Source organism: Oncorhynchus gorbuscha, linkage group LG13 (genome assembly GCF_021184085.1).
Source record: "Oncorhynchus gorbuscha isolate QuinsamMale2020 ecotype Even-year linkage group LG13, OgorEven_v1.0, whole genome shotgun sequence".
NCBI lineage: Eukaryota > Metazoa > Chordata > Actinopteri > Salmoniformes > Salmonidae > Oncorhynchus > Oncorhynchus gorbuscha.
The window spans coordinates 76,166-99,357 of NC_060185.1; the positions used below are offsets into that span (position 1 = coordinate 76,166).

Here is a 23,192-nt window from a genome sequence, read left to right on the forward strand (position 1 = left end):
AGGGTTGGCTCTGTTAGGTGCAGGGTTGGCTCTGTCCAATGCAGGGTTGGCTCTGTCAGGCTGCTACAATAATCACAAACCGAAGAGCAATTTTCTTTGTGTGTGTACTTATTCCTCTTTTTCTCCCCAATTGGTAGTTACAGTCTTGTCCCATTGCCGCAACTCCCGTACGAACTCAGGAGAGGCGAAGTTGGAGAGCCATGCATCCCCGAAACAAAGCCCTGCCAATCCCCACTGCTTCTCGACACACTGCTCACTTAACCCGGAAGCCAGCCGCACTAATGTTTCAGAGGAAACACTGTACAACTGGCTCCTGAAGTCAGCGTGCATGCGCCCGGCTGCCACAAGGAGTCGCTAGAGCGAGATGAGACAAGGGCATGCCAGCCAAACCCTCCCCTAACTCTGACGATGCTGGGCCAATTGTGCGCTGCCTCATGGGTCTCCCGGTCACGGACGGCTGCGACACAGCCCCGGGATAGAACCCAGGTCTGTAGTGGCGCCTCTAGCACTGCGATGTAGTGATGCCTCTAGCACTGCTGTGCCACTCAGGAGGCCAAGGGCATCCTTATAAACTCATACAACCCTAGTATACTGGAGTGGTGAACACATTTCCAGCAGCCACTGGACAGGTCGAGGATGTAGGAAATAGAGGGACAGTTTCAACATGGACATGGAACAGGTTTGAACAATCAGCCAAAGATTATGTTGTCCTGTAACTACCTAGACTCTAGTCTAGTGCAACATCCTGTATAAAAGGACAAAGAAATGCACTGTACCTATGAATGAAGGTCGTTCTCAGCTGCCCCCTCTTTCTCGCTGCCAGGTCTTTCTCGCTATTATTATTATATTAATAACTACCCTACTGATGGTATATTATGATGGTATATTATTATTATATTAGTGACTACCCTACTGATGGTATATTATTATTATATTAGTAACTACCCTACTGATGGTATATTATGATGGTATATTATTATTATATTAATAACTACCCTACTGATGGTATATTATTATTATATTAGTAACTACCCTACTGATGGTATATTATTATATTAGTAACTACCCTACTGATGGTATATTATTATTATATTAGTAACTACCCTACTGATGGTATATTATTATTATATTAGTAACTACCCTACTGATGGTATATTATTATTATATTAGTAACTACCCTACTGATGGTATATTATTATATTAGTAACTACCCTACTGATGGTATATTATTATTATATTAGTGACTACCCTACTGATGGTATATTATTATTATATTAGTGACTACCCTACTGATGGTATATTATTATTATATTAGTGACTACCCTACTGATGGTATATTATTATTATATTAGTAACTACCCTACTGATGGTATATTATTATTATATTAGTAACTACCCTACTGATGGTATATTATTATTATATTAGTAACTACCCTACTGATGGTATATTATTATTATATTAGTAACTACCCTACTGATGGTATATTATTATTATATTAGTAACTACCCTACTGATGGTATATTATTATATTAGTAACTACCCTACTGATGGTATATTATTATTATATTAGTGACTACCCTACTGATGGTATATTATTATTATATTAGTAACTACCCTACTGATGGTATATTATTATTATATTAGTAACTACCCTACTGATGGTATATTATTATTATATTAGTAACTACCCTACTGATGGTATATTATTATTATATTAGTGACTACCCTACTGATGGTATATTATTATATTATTATATTAGTGACTACCCTACTGATGATATATTATTATTATATTAGTAACTACCCTACTGATGGTATATTATTATATTAATAACTACCCTACTGATGGTATATTATTATTATATTAGTAACTACCCTACTGATGGTATATTATTATATTAATAACTACCCTACTGATGGTATATTATGATGGTATATTATTATTATATTAGTGACTACCCTACTGATGGTATATTATTATATTAATAACTACACTACTGATGGTATATTATTATATTAGTAACTACACTACTGATGGTATATTATTATTATATTAGTGACTACACTACTGATGGTATATTATTATTATATTAGTGACTACACTACTGATGGTATATTATTATTATATTAGTAACTACCCTACTGATGGTATATTATTATTATATTAGTGACTACCCTACTGATGGTATATTATTATTATATTAGTAACTACCCTACTGATGGTATATTATTATTATATTAGTAACTACCCTACTGATGGTATATTATTATTATATTAGTAACTACCCTACTGATGGTATATTATTATTATATTAGTGACTACCCTACTGATGGTATATTATTATTATATTAGTGACTACCCTACTGATGGTATATTATTATTATATTAGTGACTACACTACTGATGGTATATTATTATTATATTAGTAACTACCCTACTGATGGTATATTATTATTATATTAGTAACTACCCTACTGATGGTATATTATTATTATATTAGTGACTACCCTACTGATGGTATATTATTATATTAGTAACTACCCTACTGATGGTATATTATTATTATATTAGTAACTATCCTACTGATGGTATATTATTATTATATTAGTGACTACCCTACTGATGGTATATTATTATATTAGTAACTACCCTACTGATGGTATATTATTATTATATTAGTAACTACACTACTGATGGTGTATTATTATATTAGTAACTACCCTACTGATGGTATATTATTATTATATTAGTAACTACCCTACTGATGGTATATTATTATTATATTAGTGACTACCCTACTGATGGTATATTATTATTATATTAGTGACTACCCTACTGATGGTATATTATTATTATATTAGTGACTACCCTACTGATGGTATATTATTATATTAGTAACTACCCTACTGATGGTATATTATTATTATATTAGTGACTACCCTACTGATGGTATATTATTATATTAGTAACTACCCTACTGATGGTATATTATTATTATATTAGTGACTACCCTACTGATGGTATATTATTATTATATTAGTAACTACCCTACTGATGGTATATTATTATTATATTAGTGACTACCCTACTGATGGTATATTATTATTATATTAGTGACTACCCTACTGATGGTATATTATTATTATATTAGTGACTACACTACTGATGGTATATTATTATTATATTAGTAACTACCCTACTGATGGTATATTATTATATTAATAACTACACTACTGATGGTATATTATTATTATATTAGTAACTACCCTACTGATGGTATATTATTATATTAGTAACTACCCTACTGATGGTATATTATTATTATATTAGTGACTACCCTACTGATGGTATATTATTATTATATTAGTAACTACCCTACTGATGGTATATTATTATTATATTAGTAACTACCCTACTGATGGTATATTATTATTATATTAGTAACTACCCTACTGATGGTATATTATTATTATATTAGTGACTACCCTACTGATGGTATATTATTATATTAGTGACTACCCTACTGATGGTATATTATTATATTAGTGACTACCCTACTGATGGTATATTATTATTATATTAGTAACTACCCTACTGATGGTATATTATTATTATATTAGTAACTACCCTACTGATGGTATATTATTATTATATTAGTAACTACCCTAAATCAAATCAAATCAAATTTATTTATATAGCCCTTCGTACATCAGCTGATATCTCAAAGTGCTGTACAGAAACCCAGCCTAAAACCCCAAACAGCAAACAATGCAGGTGTAAAAGCACCTACTGATGGTATATTATTATTATATTAGTGACTACCCTACTGATGGTATATTATTATATTATTATATTAATAACTACACTACTGATGGTATATTATTATTATATTAGTAACTACCCTACTGATGGTATATTATTATTATATTAGTAACTACCCTACTGATGGTATATTATTATTATATTAGTAACTACCCTACTGATGGTATATTATTATTATATTAGTGACTACCCTACTGATGGTATATTATTATATTATTATATTAATAACTACACTACTGATGGTATATTATTATTATATTAGTAACTACCCTACTGATGGTATATTATTATTATATTAGTAACTACCCTACTGATGGTATATTATTATATTAGTAACTACCCTACTGATGGTATATTATTATATTAGTAACTACCCTACTGATGGTATATTATTATATTAGTAACTACCCTACTGATGGTATATTATTATTATATTAGTAACTACCCTACTGATGGTATATTATTATATTAGTAACTACCCTACTGATGGTATATTATTATTATATTAGTAACTACCCTACTGATGGTATATTATTATTATATTAGTAACTACCCTACTGATGGTATATTATTATATTATTATATTAATAACTACCCTACTGATGGTATATTATTATTATATTAGTAACTACCCTACTGATGGTATATTATTATTATATTAGTAACTACCCTACTGATGGTATATTATTATATTAGTAACTACCCTACTGATGGTATATTATTATTATATTAGTGACTACACTACTGATGGTATATTATTATTATATTAGTAACTACCCTACTGATGGTATATTATTATTATATTAGTAACTACCCTACTGATGGTATATTATTATATTAATAACTACACTACTGATGGTATATTATTATATTAATAACTACACTACTGATGGTATATTATTATATTAGTAACTACCCTACTGATGGTATATTATTATATTAATAACTACACTACTGATGGTATATTATTATATTAGTAACTACCCTACTGATGGTATATTATTATATTAATAACTACACTACTGATGGTATATTATTATTATATTAGTAACTACCCTACTGATGGTATATTATTATTATATTAGTAACTACCCTACTGATGGTATATTATTATTATATTAGTAACTACCCTACTGATGGTATATTATTATTATATTAGTAACTACCCTACTGATGGTATATTATTATTATATTAGTAACTACCCTACTGATGGTATATTATTATATTATTATATTAATAACTACACTACTGATGGTATATTATTATTATATTAGTAACTACCCTACTGATGGTATATTATTATTATATTAGTAACTACCCTACTGATGGTATATTATTATATTAGTAACTACCCTACTGATGGTATATTATTATATTAGTAACTACCCTACTGATGGTATATTATTATATTAGTAACTACCCTACTGATGGTATATTATTATTATATTAGTAACTACCCTACTGATGGTATATTATTATATTAGTAACTACCCTACTGATGGTATATTATTATTATATTAGTAACTACCCTACTGATGGTATATTATTATTATATTAGTAACTACCCTACTGATGGTATATTATTATATTATTATATTAATAACTACACTACTGATGGTATATTATTATTATATTAGTGACTACCCTACTGATGGTATATTATTATTATATTAGTGACTACCCTACTGATGGTATATTATTATTATATTAGTAACTACCCTACTGATGGTATATTATTATTATATTAGTAACTACCCTACTGATGGTATATTATTATTATATTAGTGACTACCCTACTGATGGTATATTATTATTATATTAGTAACTACCCTACTGATGGTATATTATTATTATATTAGTAACTACCCTACTGATGGTATATTATTATTATATTAGTGACTACCCTACTGATGGTATATTATTATTATATTAGTGACTACCCTACTGATGGTATATTATTATTATATTAGTAACTACCCTACTGATGGTATATTATTATTATATTAGTGACTACCCTACTGATGGTATATTATTATTATATTAGTAACTACCCTACTGATGGTATATTATTATATTAGTGACTACCCTACTGATGGTATATTATTATTATATTTGTAACTACCCTACTGATGGTATATTATTATATTATTATATTAATAACTACCCTAATAATGGTATATTATTATTATTATCTTTCAGTTAATTAAAACCTTATCTTAAAGATACTGTGCCAGTACATAATGCAAGGAATATAATTTAATAATATAATAATGCAATAACATCATCATTTAGAGAGCGGCTCATGTTGTCTCCAAGTATTGGGATTCTCAGAATATTTAATATTTCTCACACGACTTAATTACTCCTGTACCATTTACACCTTGATTCTGTGAATGATTTCTGACAATGTCCCCAGTTAGATTAGGAACACTGATTTGGTATTGACCGCTTTAGTCTGCAGCTGGCATTCTCATTCACAGTGTTAAAAAATCCACGCAAAGACATGATGCTGAGGTGCATTGGTTTGAATCTGAGTACATCTAATGGATTTTATAGCTTGTTCAAACTAATTCAAACACCACTAGTGACATCTGCTGGTACACTGCTGTAGGATATGAGTCCATTTAGCAAGTACAGTATACATACACGTGACCTCAAACAACAATACATTTTCCACAAAGAAACAGGAACACAATACAAGGCCACTTCAAAGTTGATACAAAGAATGAATGTTATCTGATTTATTGTATACAACTATTACTGTATTTGATAAATCCTTCATCTGAAGTCATCACGGCTTAAAACAAGCCATTCAACAGACGATTGACTATTGATTGACTATTGATTGACTATTGATTGACTATTGATTGACTATTGATTGACTATTGATTGATACTCCACAGACACTACTCTAGTGGTATCGGAGCCAGTAACTTGACCTTGTCTGTCAAAGGCTTAGTACCAGTGCTCTGTCACAACGGTCTGTCAACGCCTCTGTCTGGCTATTTATAACGCATAGATACACTGCAGAAGCTGATCACAAAGGTAGGACAGTAGTCAGAAGTGCTTACAAACATAACCCAGACTGACAGAGGGACACGAAGAGTTACAGAGGGTGAGTGGGGACGCCAATTATTTCTGTTGAATTTTGATATGAAATATTACTGGAAAATATTTTTGGTACTTTGCTGCACTACTGTCCTAAGAACATGTGTGTTTGTTTCTATGAGCAAGAGTGAGATGAAAACTGTTTTAAAGTGGTCAAACACAAGAGATTTGGACAGAATAATAGGATTCATTCAGGAGATGTGAAGATCATGCCCATGTTCCTTAATTTAGAGTTTTCAACTGTCTGTTTGCTGTGGAGGATATAGGCTACGGGGCAGCAGGGTAGCCTAGTGGTTAGAGTGTAGAGGAGGCAGGGTAGCCTAGTGGTTAGAGCGTTGGACTAGTAACCGGAAGGTTGCTGACAAGGTACAAGGTACAAATCTGTCGTTCTGCCCCTGAAATGGCAGTTTACCCACTGTTCCTAGGCCGTCATTGAAAATAAGAATTTGTTCTTAACTGACTTGCCTGGTAAAATAAAGGTTAAAAAAATAAATAATGAATCTTGTTATTGTCAGTGGCGGCTGCTGAGGGGAGGACGACTCTTAAAAATGGCTGGAATGGAGCAAATGGAATGCCATCAAACACATGGAAACCATGGAAACCATGTGTTTGATGTTGTTTATACCTTTCCATTACCACGTGCCCATCCTCCCCAATTAAGGTGCCACCAGCCTCCTGTGGTCTCTGCCTTTAGGTTCAAAGTATACATTCCTATTGATCTATTTTCAATGGTTTACTTTTTCAGATGGTGAAATTCTTCTGAACTAATAATATTTGTTGATGTGGTGAGTGTATTTATTTAGATCTCGGTGTCAAACTATACAGTTAATCATCAAACTACAAAGTTCACCAACCCCATACTGTAGGACATTCAACATCACAATCAAAAACGCCAAAAAACAGTATTCCTGACACTGATGCAAAACCTCTCTCTCCCTCTGTAGGTGAAAGGCAGTATGTACCCAGAGGGGCTTCATCAGCACTGTGAGAGGTGTTACAGCCTCCACTGCCAAGCCCCCGTGAACACCTCTGTCTCCTGTGTGGTCATTAAGTGTCATCTACATTGTGGCGCTGCCTTCCATAAGTGTAAGGAGGAGGAGCACCAGTTACTATGTCCCAATGAGATGGTCCCCTGCCTCAACGTTGACTACGGCTGTCCCTTCACCATGCTCCGCCACAGGCTAGCCAAGCACCTGGCGGTCTGTCCCGCTAGCACTGTCATCTGCTCCCAGCAATGGATCCGCTTCCCAGTGGCAGACACACACTCTTCCATCCACAGGTATGTTGTGCTGTGGTGTAGTATAATGTGCTGTGGTGTGGTATAATGTGTGTTGTGTGGTGTGGTATAATGTGGTGTGTTGTGGTGTGGTATAATGTGTGTTGTGTGGTATAATGTGTTGTGGTGTGGTATAATGTGTTGTGGTGTGGTATAATGTGGTGTGGTGTGGTATAATGTGGTGTGGTGTGGTATAATGTGTTGTGGTGTGGTATAATGTGTTGTGGTGTGGTATAATGTGTTGTGGTGTGGTATAATGTGGTGTGGTGTGGTATAATGTGTTGTGGTGTGGTATAATGTGGTGTGGTATAATGTGTTGTGGTGTGGTATAATGTGTTGTGGTATAATGTGCTGTGGTATAATGTGCTGCGGTGTGGTATAATGTGCTGCGGTATAATGTGCTGTGGTGTGGTATAATGTGTTGTGGTGTGGTATAATGTGTTGTGGTGTGGTATAATGTGCTGTGGTGTGGTATAATGTGTTGTGGTGTGGTATAATGTGCTGTGGTATAATGTGCTGTGGTATAATGTGCTGCGGTGTGGTATAATGTGCTGTGGTATAATGTGCTGTGGTATAATGTGGTGTGGTATAATGTGCTGCGGTGTGGTAAAATGTGCTGCATTTTCCACAAAGAAACAGGAACACAATACAAGGCCATTTCAAAGTTGATACAAAGAATGAATGTTATCTGATTTATTGTATACAACTATTACTGTATTTGACAAATGCTTCATCTGAAGTCATCACGGCTTAAAACAAGCCATTCAACAGATGGCTGCCTCGCTTCGCGTTCCTAGGAAACTATGCAGTTTTTTGTTTTTTTTACGTGTTATTTCTTACATTAGTACCCCAGGTCATCTTAGGTTTCATTACATACAGTCGAGAAGAACTACTGAATATAAGATCAGCGTCAACTCACCATCAGTACGACCAAGAATATGTTTTCCGCGACGCGGATCCTGTGTTCTGCCTTACAAACAGGACAACGGAATGGATCGCATGCAGCGACCCAAGGAAATGACTCCGAAAAAGAGGGAAACGAGGCGGTGTTCTGGTCAGACTCCGAAAAAGGGCACACCGTGCACCACTCCCTAGCATTCTTCTTGCCAATGTCCAGTCTCTTGACAACAAGGTTGATGAAATCCGAGCAAGGGTAGCATTCCAGAGGGACATCAGAGACTGTAACGTTCTGTGCTTCACGGAAACATGGCTCACTGGAGAGACGCTATCCGAAGCGGTGCAGCCACGCATTGCGCCGACAGAAACAAACACCTTTCTGGTAAGAAGTGGGGCGGGGGCGTATGCCTTATGGCTAACGAGACATGGTGTGATGAAAGAAACATACAGGAACTCAAATCCTTCTGTTCACCTGATTTAGAATTCCTCACAATCAAATGTAGACCGCAATATCTACCAAGAGAATTCTCTTCGATTATAATCACAGCCGTATATAACCCCCCCTAAGCAGACACATCGATGGCTCTGAACGAACTTTATTTGACTCTCTGCAAACTGGAATCCATACATCCTGAGGCTGCATTCATTGTAGCTGGGGATTTTAACAAGGCTAATCTGAAAACAAGACTCCCTAAATTGTATCAGCATATCGATTGCGCAACCAGGGCCGGAAAAACCTTGGATCATTGTAACTTCCGCAACGCATATAAGGCCCTGCCCCGCCCTCCTTTCGGAAAAGCTGACCACGACTCCATTTTGTTGATCCCTGCCTACAGACAGAAACTAAAACAAGAAGCTCCCACGCTGAGGTCTGTCCAACGCTGGTCCGACCAAGCTGATTCCACACTCCAAGACTGCTTCCATCACGTGGACTGGGATATGTTTCGTATTGCGTCAGATAACAACATTGAAGAATACCCTGATTCGGTGTGCGAGTTTATTAGAACGTGCGTTGAAGATGTCGTTCCCATAGCAATGATTAAAACATTCCCTAACCAGAAACCGTGGATTGATGGCAGCATTCGCGTGAAACTGAAAGCGCGAACCACTGCTTTTAATGAGGGCAAGGTGACTGGTAACATGACCGAATACAAACAGTGCAGCTATTCCCTCCGCAAGGCTATCAAACAAGCTAAGCGTCAGTATAGAGACAAAGTAGAATCTCAATTCAACGGCTCAGACACAAGAGGTATGTGGCAGGGTCTACAGTCAATCACGGACTACAAGAAGAAAACCAGCCCAGTCACGGACCAGGATGTCTTGCTCCCAGGCAGACTAAATAACTTTTTTGCCCGCTTTGAGGACAATACAGTGCCACTGACACGGCCTGCAACGAAAACATGCGGACTCTCCTTCACTGCAGCCAAGGTGAGTAAAACATTTAAACGTGTTAACCCTCGCAAGGCTGCAGGCCCAGACGGCATCCCCAGCCGCGCCCTCAGAGCATGCGCAGACCAGCTGGCCAGTGTGTTTACGGACATATTCAATCAATCCCTATACAAGTCTGCTGTTCCCACATGCTTCAAGAGGGCCACCATTGTTCCTGTTCCCAAGACAGCTAAGGTAACTGAGCTAAATGACTACCGCCCCGAAGCACTCACTTCCGTCATCATGAAGTGCTTTGAGAGACTAGTCAAGGACCATATCACCTCCACCCTACCTGACACCCTAGACCCACTCCAATTTGCTTACCGCCCAAATAGGTCCACAGACGATGCAATCTCAACCACACTGCACACTGCCCTAACCCATCTGGACAAGAGGAATACCTATGTGAGAATGCTGTTCATCGACTACAGCTCGGTATTCAACACCATAGTACCCTCCAAGCTCGTCATCAAGCTCGAGACCCTGGGTCTCGACCCCGCCCTGTGCAACTGGGTACTGGACTTCCTGACGGCCGCCCCCAGATGGTGAGGGTAGGCAACAACATCTCCACCCCGCTGATCCTCAACACTGGGGCCCCACAAGGGTGTGTTCTGAGCCCTCTCCTGTACTCCCTGTTCACCCACGACTGCGTCGCCACTCACGCCTCCAACTCAATCATCAAGTTTGCGGACGACACAACAGTGGTAGGCTTGATTACCAACAACGACGAGACGGCCTACAGGGAGGAGGTAAGGGCCCTCGGAGTGTGGTGTCAGGAAAATAACCTCACACTCAACGTCAACAAAACTAAGGAGATGATTGTGAACTTCAGGAAACAGCAGAGGGAACACCCCCCCTATCCACATCGATGGAACAGTAGTGGAGAGGGTAGTAAGTTTTAAGTTCCTCGGCATACACATCACAGACAAACTGAATTGGTCCACTCACACAGACAGCATCGTGAAGAAGGCGCAGCAGCGCCTCTTCAACCTCAGGAGGCTGAAGAAATTTGGCTTGTCACCAAAAGCACTCACAAACTTCTACAGATGCACAATCGAGAGCATTCTGGCGGGCTGTATCACCGTCTGGTACGGCAACTGCTCCGCCCACATCCATAAGGCTCTCCAGAGGGTAGTGAGGTCTGCACAACGCATCACCGGGGGCAAACTACCTGCCCTCCAGGACACCTACACCACCCGATGTTACAGGAAGGCCATAAAGATCATCAAGGACAACAACCACCCGAGCCACTGCCTGTTCACCCCGCTATCATCCAGAAGGCGAGGTCAGTACAGGTGCATCAAAGCTGGGACCGAGAGACTGAAAAACAGCTTCTATCTCAAGGCCATCAGAATGTTAAACAGCCACCACTAACATTGAGTGGCTGCTGCCAACACACTGACACTGACTCAACTCCAGCCACTTTAATAATGGGAATTGATGGGAAATGATGTAAAACATATCACTAGCCACTTTAAACAATGCAACCTAATATAATGTTTACATACCCATTACATTTACATTACATTTAAGTCATTTAGCAGACGCTCTTATCCAGGGCGACTTACAAATTGGTGCATTCACCTTATGACATCCAGTGGGACAGTCACTTAACAATAGTGCATCTAAAACTTAGGGGGGGTGGGGTGAGAGGGATTACTTAACCTATCCTAGGTATTCCTTAAAGAGGTGGGGTTTCAGGTGTCTCCGGAAGGTGGTGATTGACTCCGCTGTCCTGGCGTCGTGAGGGAGTTTGTTCCACCATTGGGGGGGCCAGGGCAGCGAACAGTTTTGACTGGGCTGAGCGGGAGCTGTACTTCCTCAGTGGTAGGGAGGCGAGCAGGCCAGAGGTGGATGAACGCAGTGCCCTTGTTTGGGTGTAGGGCCTGATCAGAGCCTGGAGGTACTGAGGTGCCGTTCCCCTCACAGCTCCGTAGGCAAGCACCATGGTCTTGTAGCGGATGCGAGCTTCAACTGGAAGCCAGTGGAGAGAACGGAGGAGCGGGGTGACGTGAGAGAACTTGGGAAGGTTGAACACCAGACGGGCTGCGGCGTTCTGGATGAGTTGAAGGGGTTTAATGGCACAGGCAGGGAGCCCAGCCAACAGCGAGTTGCAGTAATCCAGACGGGAGATGACAAGTGCCTGGATTAGGACCTGCGCCGCTTCCTGTGTGAGGCAGGGTCGTACTCTGCGGATGTTGTAGAGCATGAACCTACAGGAACGGGCCACTGCCTTGATGTTAGTTGAGAACGACAGGGTGTTGTCCAGGATCACGCCAAGGTTCTTGGCGCTCTGGGAGGAGGACACAATGGAGTTGTCGACCGTGATGGCGAGATCATGGAACGGGCAGTCCTTCCCCGGGAGGAAGAGCAGCTCCGTCTTGCCGAGGTTCAGCTTGAGGTGGTGATCCGTCATCCACACTGATATGTCTGCCAGACATGCAGAGATGCGATTCGCCACCTGGTCATCAGAAGGGGGAAAGGAGAAGATTAATTGTGTGTCGTCTGCATAGCAATGATAAGAGAGACCATGTGAGGTTATGACAGAGCCAAGTGACTTGGTGTATAGCGAGAATAGGAGAGGGCCAAGAACAGAGCCCTGGGGGACACCAGTGGTGAGAGCGCGTGGTGAGGAGACAGATTCTCGCCACGCCACCTGGTAGGAGCGACCTGTCAGGTAGGACGCAATCCAAGCGTGGGCCGCGCCGGAGATGCCCAACTCGGAGAGGGTGGAGAGGAGGATCTGATGGTTCACAGTATCGAAGGCAGCCGATAGATCTAGAAGGATGAGAGCAGAGGAGAGAGAGTTAGCTTTAGCAGTGCGGAGCGCCTCCGTGATACAGAGGAGAGCAGTCTCAGTTGAATGACTAGTCTTGAAACCTGACTGATTTGGATCAAGAAGGTCATTCAGAGAGAGATAGCGGGAGAGCTGGCCAAGGACGGCACGTTCAAGAGTTTTGGAGAGAAAAGAAAGAAGGGATACTGGTCTGTAATTGTTGAAAAGTACCCTACATTATTCATCTCATATGCATACGTATATACTGTACTCTATATCATCTACTGCATCCTTATGTAATACATGTATCACTAGCCACTCTAACTATGCCACTTTGTTTACATACTCATCTCATATGTATATGCTGTACTCGATACCATCTACTGTATCTTGTCTATGCTGCTCTGTACCATCACTCATTCATATATCTTTATGTACATATTCTTTATCCCCTTACACTGTGTATAAGACAGTAGTTTTGGAATTGTTAGTTAGATTACTTGTTGGTTATTACTGCATTGTCGGAACTAGAAGCACAAGCATTTCGCTACACTCGTATTAACATCTGCTAACCATGTGTATGTGACAAATAAAATTTGATTTGATTTAATGTGTTGTGGTGTGGTATAATGTGCTGTGGTGTTGTATAATGTGGTGTGGTGTGGTATAATGTGCTGTGGTGGGGTGTGGTATAATGTGCTGTGGTGTGGTGTGGTGTGGTATAATGTGTTGTGGTGTGGTATAATGTGGTGTGGTGTGGTATAATGTGTTGTGGTGTGGTATAATGTGTTGTGGTGTAGTGTGGTATAATATGCTGTGGTGTTGTGTGGTATAATGTGTTGTGCTGTGGTGTGGTATAATGTGGTGTGGTGTGGTATAATGTTGTGTGGTGTGGTATAATGTGTTGTGGTGTGGTATAATGTGCTGTGGTGTAGTGTGGTATAATATGCTGTGGTGTTGTGTGGTATAATGTGTTGTGCTGTGGTGTGGTATAATGTGGTGTGGTGTGGTGTGGTATAATGTGCTGCAGCTACTCTTCCTAGGGTTTATTATGGGTCCCCATTAGTTCCTGCCAAGGCAGCAGCTACTCTTCCTGGGGTTTATTACGGATTCCCATTAGTTCCTGCCAAGGCAGATTCAAATCAACATAGAGAAACAAAGACACTGAAAAAATATAGATGATTCTGCTACAGCTGCATGTGTCCCTGGTCCTCTTAATAATGGAGTTTACTGCTATTTCTACAGGACCACCCTGGCTGACCCTGAGAAGCAGCTGAACGTGTCCATGGTCCTCTTAATAATGGAGTTTACTGCTATTTCTACAGGACCACCCTGGCTGACCCTGAGAAGCAGCTGAACGTGTCCCTGGTCCTCTTAATAACGGAGTTTACTGCTATTTCTACAGGACCACCCTGGCTGACCCTGAGAAGCAGCTGAACGTGTCCATGGTCCTCTTAATAACGGAGTTTACTGCTATTTCTACAGGACCACCCTGACTGACCCTGAGAAGCAGCTGAACGTGTCCATGGTCCTCTTAATAATGGAGTTTACTGCTATTTCTACAGGACCACCCTGACTGACCCTGAGAAGCAGCTGAACGTGTCCATGGCCCTGAGAGACCAGGATCTCCTCTTCAGATGCCTCAAGATGAAGACCGTCTTCCCTGAGCTGATGGAGAAGGTAATGCGATTCTTTTTATACATATTTCTGTTAATATTTTGTTAATAGTTTAGTAAAGTTTTCTGCATCAAACTGCCTAGCTTTGTTGTCTTCTTTCTGAAGGTGAAAGCAGAACCTGCTCAGAAAGAGATAGATGTAGGGGTCACCAGCTCTGCAGGTGAAGGTTGTAGTTCGTTAGACCCCAGTGAAGCAATGGAGGATGGATATAACGGTTATGGAGATGGGATGGGGCAGGAGAAGGAACTGAGTCAGGAAGAGAGGGAGGCCTTGGCCAAGAACATGGACGTGGCCACTCTCCAGAACTACAGCTCCTATGAGGCCAAGTACAGAAAGGAGATGAAGGGATGCCAACAAACCGTCAAAAACATGGAGAAGAAGTTGAATCCCGGTGATGGTGAAGAAGAGAAAGCATTTAGCTTGTCAAATGGTCATAGAGAGCTGGATGGGGATGAATCATCCAAGGAGTGCCAGGAGAATGGAGCCACTGCACGTGCCGTAGACGTCACCAGGTCTGGCCTTGCACCGTGGCAGGACGGGGTCATGGAGAGACTGCGTAGAGAGGTCACCACTGCAGACTACAACATGTATTTGGTCCACCATGGAGCTATGCTGATCAACTTCGGTCAGCTTGCCGCCTGCACCCCAAGGGACAAGGACTTTGTTTATGGAAAGCTGGAGCCCATAGAGGTTCAAACTGTCAGAACGTTCAACGTTCCCACGAGCTACCGGCCGAAACGGATTCACATGCACGACCCTTGGTCACCGATGGTCAACAAAAGTGTTGACACGTCAGATCTAGGTGTGTCCGTAGAGGATCTTCCGAAGTGTGATGAAGTCAATGCAACTTTGTTGTGCTTCTTGGAGAAAGAACTGAAGGGTCACAACATCTCAGAAAGTGGAGGAGCAGATGGCTTCTATGTACACATTGGAACACAGACTTACAACATCCCATCTGCTCCATTCAAACCTGAAGCCTCTCTGGCAGACATCATCACAGACACACACAAAGGCCTCTATGTCCAGATCCAAGCTGAGGACATAACCAGAAGACACAACTTTACCAACTCTGCTTTTAGTTACCTCTGTGGCCACGTCTTCCGCCGCGATGAATACCACACTCACTTCAAGAATGTGCACTTGGACGTCCAGTCCTGCCTGAACGGCTGGTTCGAGCAGCGCTGCCCTCTAGCGTACCTAGGCTGCAACTACAGCCAGAGGAGGTTCCATCCTGCAGGTCAGAGAGCCACCGTCACCTACCACCAGGATCTCAGTACCTTCAGCCTCAAACCAGAGGGCCCCTCAATGCTGTCCGACTCTGAGAAGACCATCAGCATCACCTCTGACAGGAAGCATCCACGTAAGCTGGACCCGTTGAGCAGACTTCCCTTTGAGATCCTCCATCACCTGGCAGGGTTCCTGGACAGCTTTAGCCTGTCTCAGCTGTCCCAGGTGTCCCAGTTGATGAGGGAGGTGTGTGTCACACTGCTAGAGGAGAGGGGTATGGTCTATCTGAAATGGGAGAAGAAGACCTACTCCCATGGAGGGTCTTCATGGAAATGTAGAAAAAAGGTGAGTATTTTGCCTGAATTTAAAATATATATATATATTTATTAAGGGATGGAAATCATCCCTTTTTGTGGTATTATATTTTCTTGTCTCTAGTACTATCTGGTATAGAGTCCATGGTTATTCTACAATGTAGAAAATATATTTTTTTAAATAAAAAAAACCCTTGAATGAGTAGGTGTGTCCAAACGTTTGATTGGTTCTGTATACAGTGGCAGATGTAGCTTGTATGGCTCCCTGGGAGATCCCACATTCAGTGCCCCCTCCCCGGCACCAAAAAGAAAAAAGGCCCATTCTGTCATTTTTATTCAGACATTTGAATCAACACAAATAAATAAGCAACATTTAAAACTACATAAATAAAAAATATACATCCCCCCAACACTGTCAACCAAGAGTCAATACATTACCCATCCCCCCCAACACTGTCAACCAAGAGTCAAGACTACATTACCCATCCCCCAACACTGTCAACCAAGAGTCAATACATTACCCATCCCCCCCAACACTGTCAACCAAGAGTCAATACATTACCCATCCCCCAACACCGTCAACCAAGAGTCAATACATTACCCATCCTCCAACACTGTCAACCAAGAGTCAATACATTACCCATCCCCCCAACACTGTCAACCAAGAGTCAATACGTTACCCATCCCCCAACACTGTCAACCAAGAGTCAATACATTACCCATCCCCCAACACTGTCAACCAAGAGTCAAGACTACATTACCCATCCCCCAACACTGTCAACCAAGAGTCAAGACTACATTACCCATCCCCCAACACTGTCAACCAAGAGTCAAGACTACATTACCCATCCCCCAACACTGTCAACCAAGAGTTAAGACTACATTACCCATCCCCCAACACTGTCAACCAAGAGTCAAGACTACATTACCCATCCTCCAACACTGTCAACCAAGAGTCAAGACTACATTACCCATCCCCCAACACTGTCAACCAAGATTTAAGACTACATTACCCATCCCCCAACACTGTCAACCAAGAGTTAAGAATACATTACCCATCCCCCAACACTGTCAACCAAGAGTCAAGACTACATTACCCATCCCCCAACACTGTCAACCAAGAGTTAAGAATACATTACCCATCCCCCAACACTGTCAACCAAGATTCAAGACTACATTACCCATCCCCCAACACTGTCAACCAAGAGTTAAGACTACATTAACCATCCCCAAACACTGTCAACCAAGAGTTAAGAATACATTACCCATCCCCCAACACTGTCAACCAAGAGTTAAGAATACATTACCCATCCCCCAACACTGTCAACCAAGAGTTAAGACTACATTAACCATCCCCAAACACTGTCAACCAAGAGTCAAGACTACATTAACCATCCCCAAACACTGTCAACCAAGAGTCATGACTAAACCAGTTCACCTTGGTGGTGTGCAGACTGGTTTTATATTATTCCTAAAGATTGTGAAACTATATATTCACAGTATTATGAATTAATTGTGGTTTATTTGGTAGCATTTCGTAGTGTGACTGATTTGACTAATTTCATTAGTACTGTACAAAGTTAAAGGTGCGCTATTTGATAGATTCCCCCGCTCCCCCTTCCAGAGGGGAGACCTGAGGTCAAAATACCTGTGTCGCCTATACCTATATAATCCGCCACTGACTGACTATATATATATATATATATATACACACACAACAACAACATAAAGAGTTTCCTATCTCCATCCCCACACATCCCCTCCAGAGGTAGGCAGGCCTATAGCCTAAATCTGTGGTAGGACAAATACTGGTGGATGTAAGTCTATTCGCCCTGCCATAAACTTTCAATGGAAAGTGAAAGGCAGAATGAACATGTGTTTGGTTGTAAACATGTCACTGATTCGAAAGAAAGCCAAAGGTTCAAACATACTGTTGTTGTTCGGTCACATCATGTGATTTAGTTCTGTCTACTGACCAGGTGGTCCGTCAGTCACTGTGCGATAGCATAGTTACCAGGTCACCCTAATATGACCGCCCGGCCCTATATGGCATCCAGCCACATTCTCTACATCTCTTTTGGACAGAGAAATGGATCCAGCCTAGTCTGAGGGTTGCTTCCCAATCTGCACCCTATTCCCTGTAAACCTGAACTACTTATGAAGGTAATTCATAAATCTCAGTCTTGTCCCAACAGGAACCCTATAGAGCTATGGGCCCTGGTCAAAAGTAGTGCACTATGTAGAGAATAGAATGCCATTTGGGATGCATTTCTAGTCCTATGACAGCTGTTGCATTGTAAAGAGCCCCCTGACTACTCCCTTCATTCCTCTGAGACACGATTATGAGTTGAATTTCCCATCCCAGTGTTTGGCACCAACCAATCGGGGAGAGAGAGAGAGAGAGAGAGCCAGTCCGTGTGTCCACGGGACAAAGAGCATGCCAATGATATCAGTGGTCTGGAATGCCACCAAGCCCTTGTCCCTTTGTAGTGCATTTGTTTTGATTAAGACCTGTAGCACACTATTGTAGGGAATAGGTTTCCAACTGGGATGCACACAGACAACAGGTTGCTAGGCAGGAAATCCATACACATCAACAACGAGGACAGTATAAAACTGAATACGGAATAAATAGGATTTTGTTAACAATGTAATAGAGCTTCATATCAAGAGGTACCATGCATCAGAACTTAGTATACTAGAGTTATATTATATATATTACATATAATTATATTATTATTCTTTACTAGGAGTTTTTCCTGACCACGTGGCTCTAGAGATCATAGAGTTTACAGTTTTTCCTGGTCAGGTCACATCGTCAGGAAAAACTCCTTGACCCAATCTAATACTCTGTGTAATAAAAAACATTCTCTCTCTCTTTCTCTCTGTGGCTGGTTTCCTAAGGTATGGGAGTTTAGCAGTCTGTTTTCCAAGGTGGACAGGTGGTGCTTTGATGATGTCCCCTCCATGTCTGAGCACCTGAAGGTCTGCCCTTTCTACCAGAGAGAGGAGCTCAGTCAGCCTGTAAAGCTAGCCAGCATGGAGGGGGTCAGAGAGAGACCCCAGGGCCTACTGAACCTGTCCCAGGAGTATGACCTGCCTCTAGCAGACCAATGACATTATAAGGAGTGGGTGGTAGGTAACCCAGCAGCTAAGGATTTGGACCTGTAGCCGGAAAGTCACCGATTTGAATCCTGGGCCGGGCACTCGATTGATCTGAGCACTGGCTTTAAATCCTAACAACAATTCTCTACTGTTGGGCCTTGGAGCAAGGCCCTTCCTTGCAGCTTGACCCTGTGCTCCTCTCAACTGTGTGCGTGTGATGTATGCTGGGAAAATGAGCAGAAGACTAAGGTCCCTTAATAAACCTCGTAGAAATACCCTGTAAGAGCTTACAATTAATCACTGTTACTAAATGTATAAATGTCAATAAGCAATTTCTACAAAGTAATTAATGCATTTATAAACACTATTTTACATGATTTATAAATGATTCATAAACACTATTTTACATTATTTATAAATTATTTATAAACACTATTTTAATGATTTATAATTATTCATAAACACTATTTTACATAATTTATAAATTATTAATAAATACTATTTTAATGATTAAAAGAAATGTCAAACACTATTTTACGTAATTTATTAATTATTAATAAATACTATTTTACATTATTCATAATTATTTATAAACACCATTTTACATGATTTATGAAGTATTTATAAACACTATTTTACATGATTTATAGGATAATGAATACGGTGTTTGATCATAGCATGTAAACAATTAGTGTATTATTAATAATGTACCACTAGGTTACTTATAAACCAGTTATACATGAGTTATTGTCATCTCATATTAATAATGTACCACTAGGGTACTTATAAACCAGTTATACATTAGTTATTGTCATCTCATATTAATAATGTACCACTAGGGTACTTATAAACCAGTTATACATTAGTTATTGTCATCTCATATTAATAATGTACCACTAGGGTACTTATAAACCTGGTATAAATTAGTTATTGTCATCTCATATTAATAATGTACCACTAGGGTACTTATAAACCTGGTATAAATTAGTTATTGTCATCTCATATTAATAATGTACCACTAGGGTACTTATAAACCTGGTATAAATTAGTTATTGTCATCTCATATTAATAATGTACCACTAGGGTACTTATAAACCAGGTATACATTAGTTATTGTCATCTCATATTAATAATGTACCACTAGGGTACTTATAAACCAGTTATAAATTAGTTATTGTCATCTCATAAAATTATTTATAAAGTATTTGTTATTTTATTTAGTCTTACCTTTATTTAACTAGGCAAGTCAGTAGAGAACAAATTCTTATTTCAAATGACGGTTTATGAACAGTGGGTTAACTGCCTTGTTCTGGGGGCAGAATGACAGATTTTTACCTTGTCAGCTCGGGGATTCGATCTTGCAATCTTTCGGTTACTAGTCCAACGCTCTAACAACTAGTCTCCCTGCCCCCAAGTTAACGGTTGATCAATGGTTTGACTCACCATTTATACACATATTTACTGTATATGTGTCATAAATGGTATATTTATTGATTGTTAATGAGTGCAGTTGTAAATGTGAGTATATGCACTTACTAATACCTCAGTTGGTAATTAATGTAGAGCCTTTAAAACTATGTACTAACTCTTCATAAATGATTTAAATCCCATAATACACCAGAGGTTGGAACCGGTTCAGGGATGTCTTTTTCTGAGGAACAGATTCAGAACCACGGACGGAAGTGATATCTAGTGGTCTGGACCATAAACTTTATTTTAAAAGTATGGGAACCGGTTAATAACATTATGTTACGTTCAATCCCACAATAAAGACAACAAAGCACACTTTGTCACTCAGATATGTATTCAAGTCTCTATCTGCCAGCTGATCTTTGCCCGTGTATGTGTGTGTGTTGGCAACCTGCCCGTCCCCTTTGAAGCTTATGCTAATGTACCTACTGATGTTTCAGTAATTAGGGAGAAAGATTTTTAATTAGAGAAGAATGGATTAACTTTTTCAATGCTAGTTAGAGATACTATAGTTATTATGTTTTACATGGGATTTATTAACTACAAAGAGGTACGACATGCTAATTCTGGTGCCACTCTGCACACACACAATCTTGTTAACTGCCTAAATAGCTAGCTCTGGTACAACGTTAAGCCAACTTTTGGAAGTTCCGACATTCAAAGAGCCTCCATAGAGGCCAACAGAACAGGGACTGTTCGACAAAGCCCAGGCCCAACAAGCTGCTGCTAGTGCCATTTTGATGACAACATCTCTCCAGATACCCAGCAACAAGATTCTGCCACGGAAATGCAAGAGTCCGTTTTTTATTACAATCAACAATCGTTTTGATAAGCTATAAACAAAGTTTGAGTCTCTAAAGACAGCACAGGCCGAACTGAAGGGCCGCATGGACATAGCCGATTGTCCATGTCTGATCATGACACCCTGATGGGAGGCCTGAAAACCCCCTGGGCTCAGCTTAAAAAGAAGAATGAGCTCACCAAGCCAAGGTTCTCGATTTAGAAGGCAAGAGTCGCAGGCTGAACATCAATCTTGTGGAGATTTTGGAGGACGAAGAACAAGGGAAACCCACAAAGTCTGTGTCCAAGCTAATTCCCAAGCTCCTGTGTGACGACAACTTCCCAAAGCCCCTCATTATTAACCTTGCACACCGCTCTTTACAGGTGAAGCCCTCACCAGGTGTCAAGCCAAGCACCATCATCTCAAGGGTACATCACCTTCAGGATAAGGAGCTCATTCTACGAGATACGGAATACAAAGGCCAAAAGGTTTTCATCTTCCCCGACTAAACCATGGCGGTGATGGAGCAATGTGATGCAGACCATGAGAGAAGTGGAAGTGAATACAGCCTCTGTTTTCCAGCCAAGCTACATGTTCATCACAACAGCATAACAAGAGTCTTCACCAAGCTACATGTTCATCACAACAGCATAACAAGAGTCTTCACCAAGCTACATGTTCATCACAACAGCATAACAAGAGTCTTCACCAAGCTACATGTTCATCACAACAGCATAACAAGAGTCTTCACCAAGCTACATGTTCATCACAACAGCATAACAAGAGTCTTCACCAAGCTACATGTTCATCACAACAGCATAACAAGAGTCTTCACCAAGCTACATGTTCATCACAACAGCATAACAAGAGTCTTCACCAAGCTACATGTTCATCACAACAGCATAACAAGAGTCTTCACCAAGCTACATGTTCATCACAACAGCATAACAAGAGTCTTCACCAAGCTACATGTTCATCACAACAGCATAACAAGAGTCTTCACCAAGCTACATGTTCATCACAACGGCATAAAAAGATTCTTCACCAAGCCCCAAGAGGCTGCAAGCTATGTATTACAAATACAGAAAACCCCTGAAAGGGTGAAGTCCCTCGACACTGATTTCTGGGATATTGACTGAGTAAACAGGGTTTATTCATAAACGGTGACGTATTCATTTGTTTTCCAACAATCTCGGACAGGGCTATTAGTTAAGTCTGACTATTGTTTGCTTGCTAGCGTAGTATTGGGTCTGTGCTAGCCATCATGCCCGGCAGTCCTCATTTACGTGATATGGGGAGAACAGTGCT

The 23,192-nt window shown here is 40.1% G+C and overlaps 1 protein-coding gene across 2 annotated transcripts; it reads left to right on the top strand.

The window, feature by feature from the left end:
• The first annotated feature begins 6,844 nt into the window (after positions 1-6,844).
• LOC123992442 (F-box only protein 40) lies at positions 6,845-21,421 on the top strand. Of its 2 annotated transcripts, XM_046293576.1 has the most exons (6): positions 6,889-6,940; positions 7,679-7,718; positions 7,878-8,212; positions 14,876-14,990; positions 15,093-16,559; positions 19,433-21,421. In XM_046293576.1, exons 3-6 carry the CDS (start codon positions 7,890-7,892, stop codon positions 19,643-19,645), a joined length of 2,118 nt encoding a protein of 705 aa, XP_046149532.1. In that variant the 5' UTR covers positions 6,889-6,940; positions 7,679-7,718; positions 7,878-7,889; the 3' UTR covers positions 19,646-21,421. The 2 variants fall into 2 exon arrangements, with proteins under 2 accessions (XP_046149531.1, XP_046149532.1); XM_046293575.1 differs by lacking the exon at positions 7,679-7,718 and having other exon boundaries at positions 6,845-6,940.
• The last annotated feature ends 1,771 nt before the right edge of the window (positions 21,422-23,192 follow it).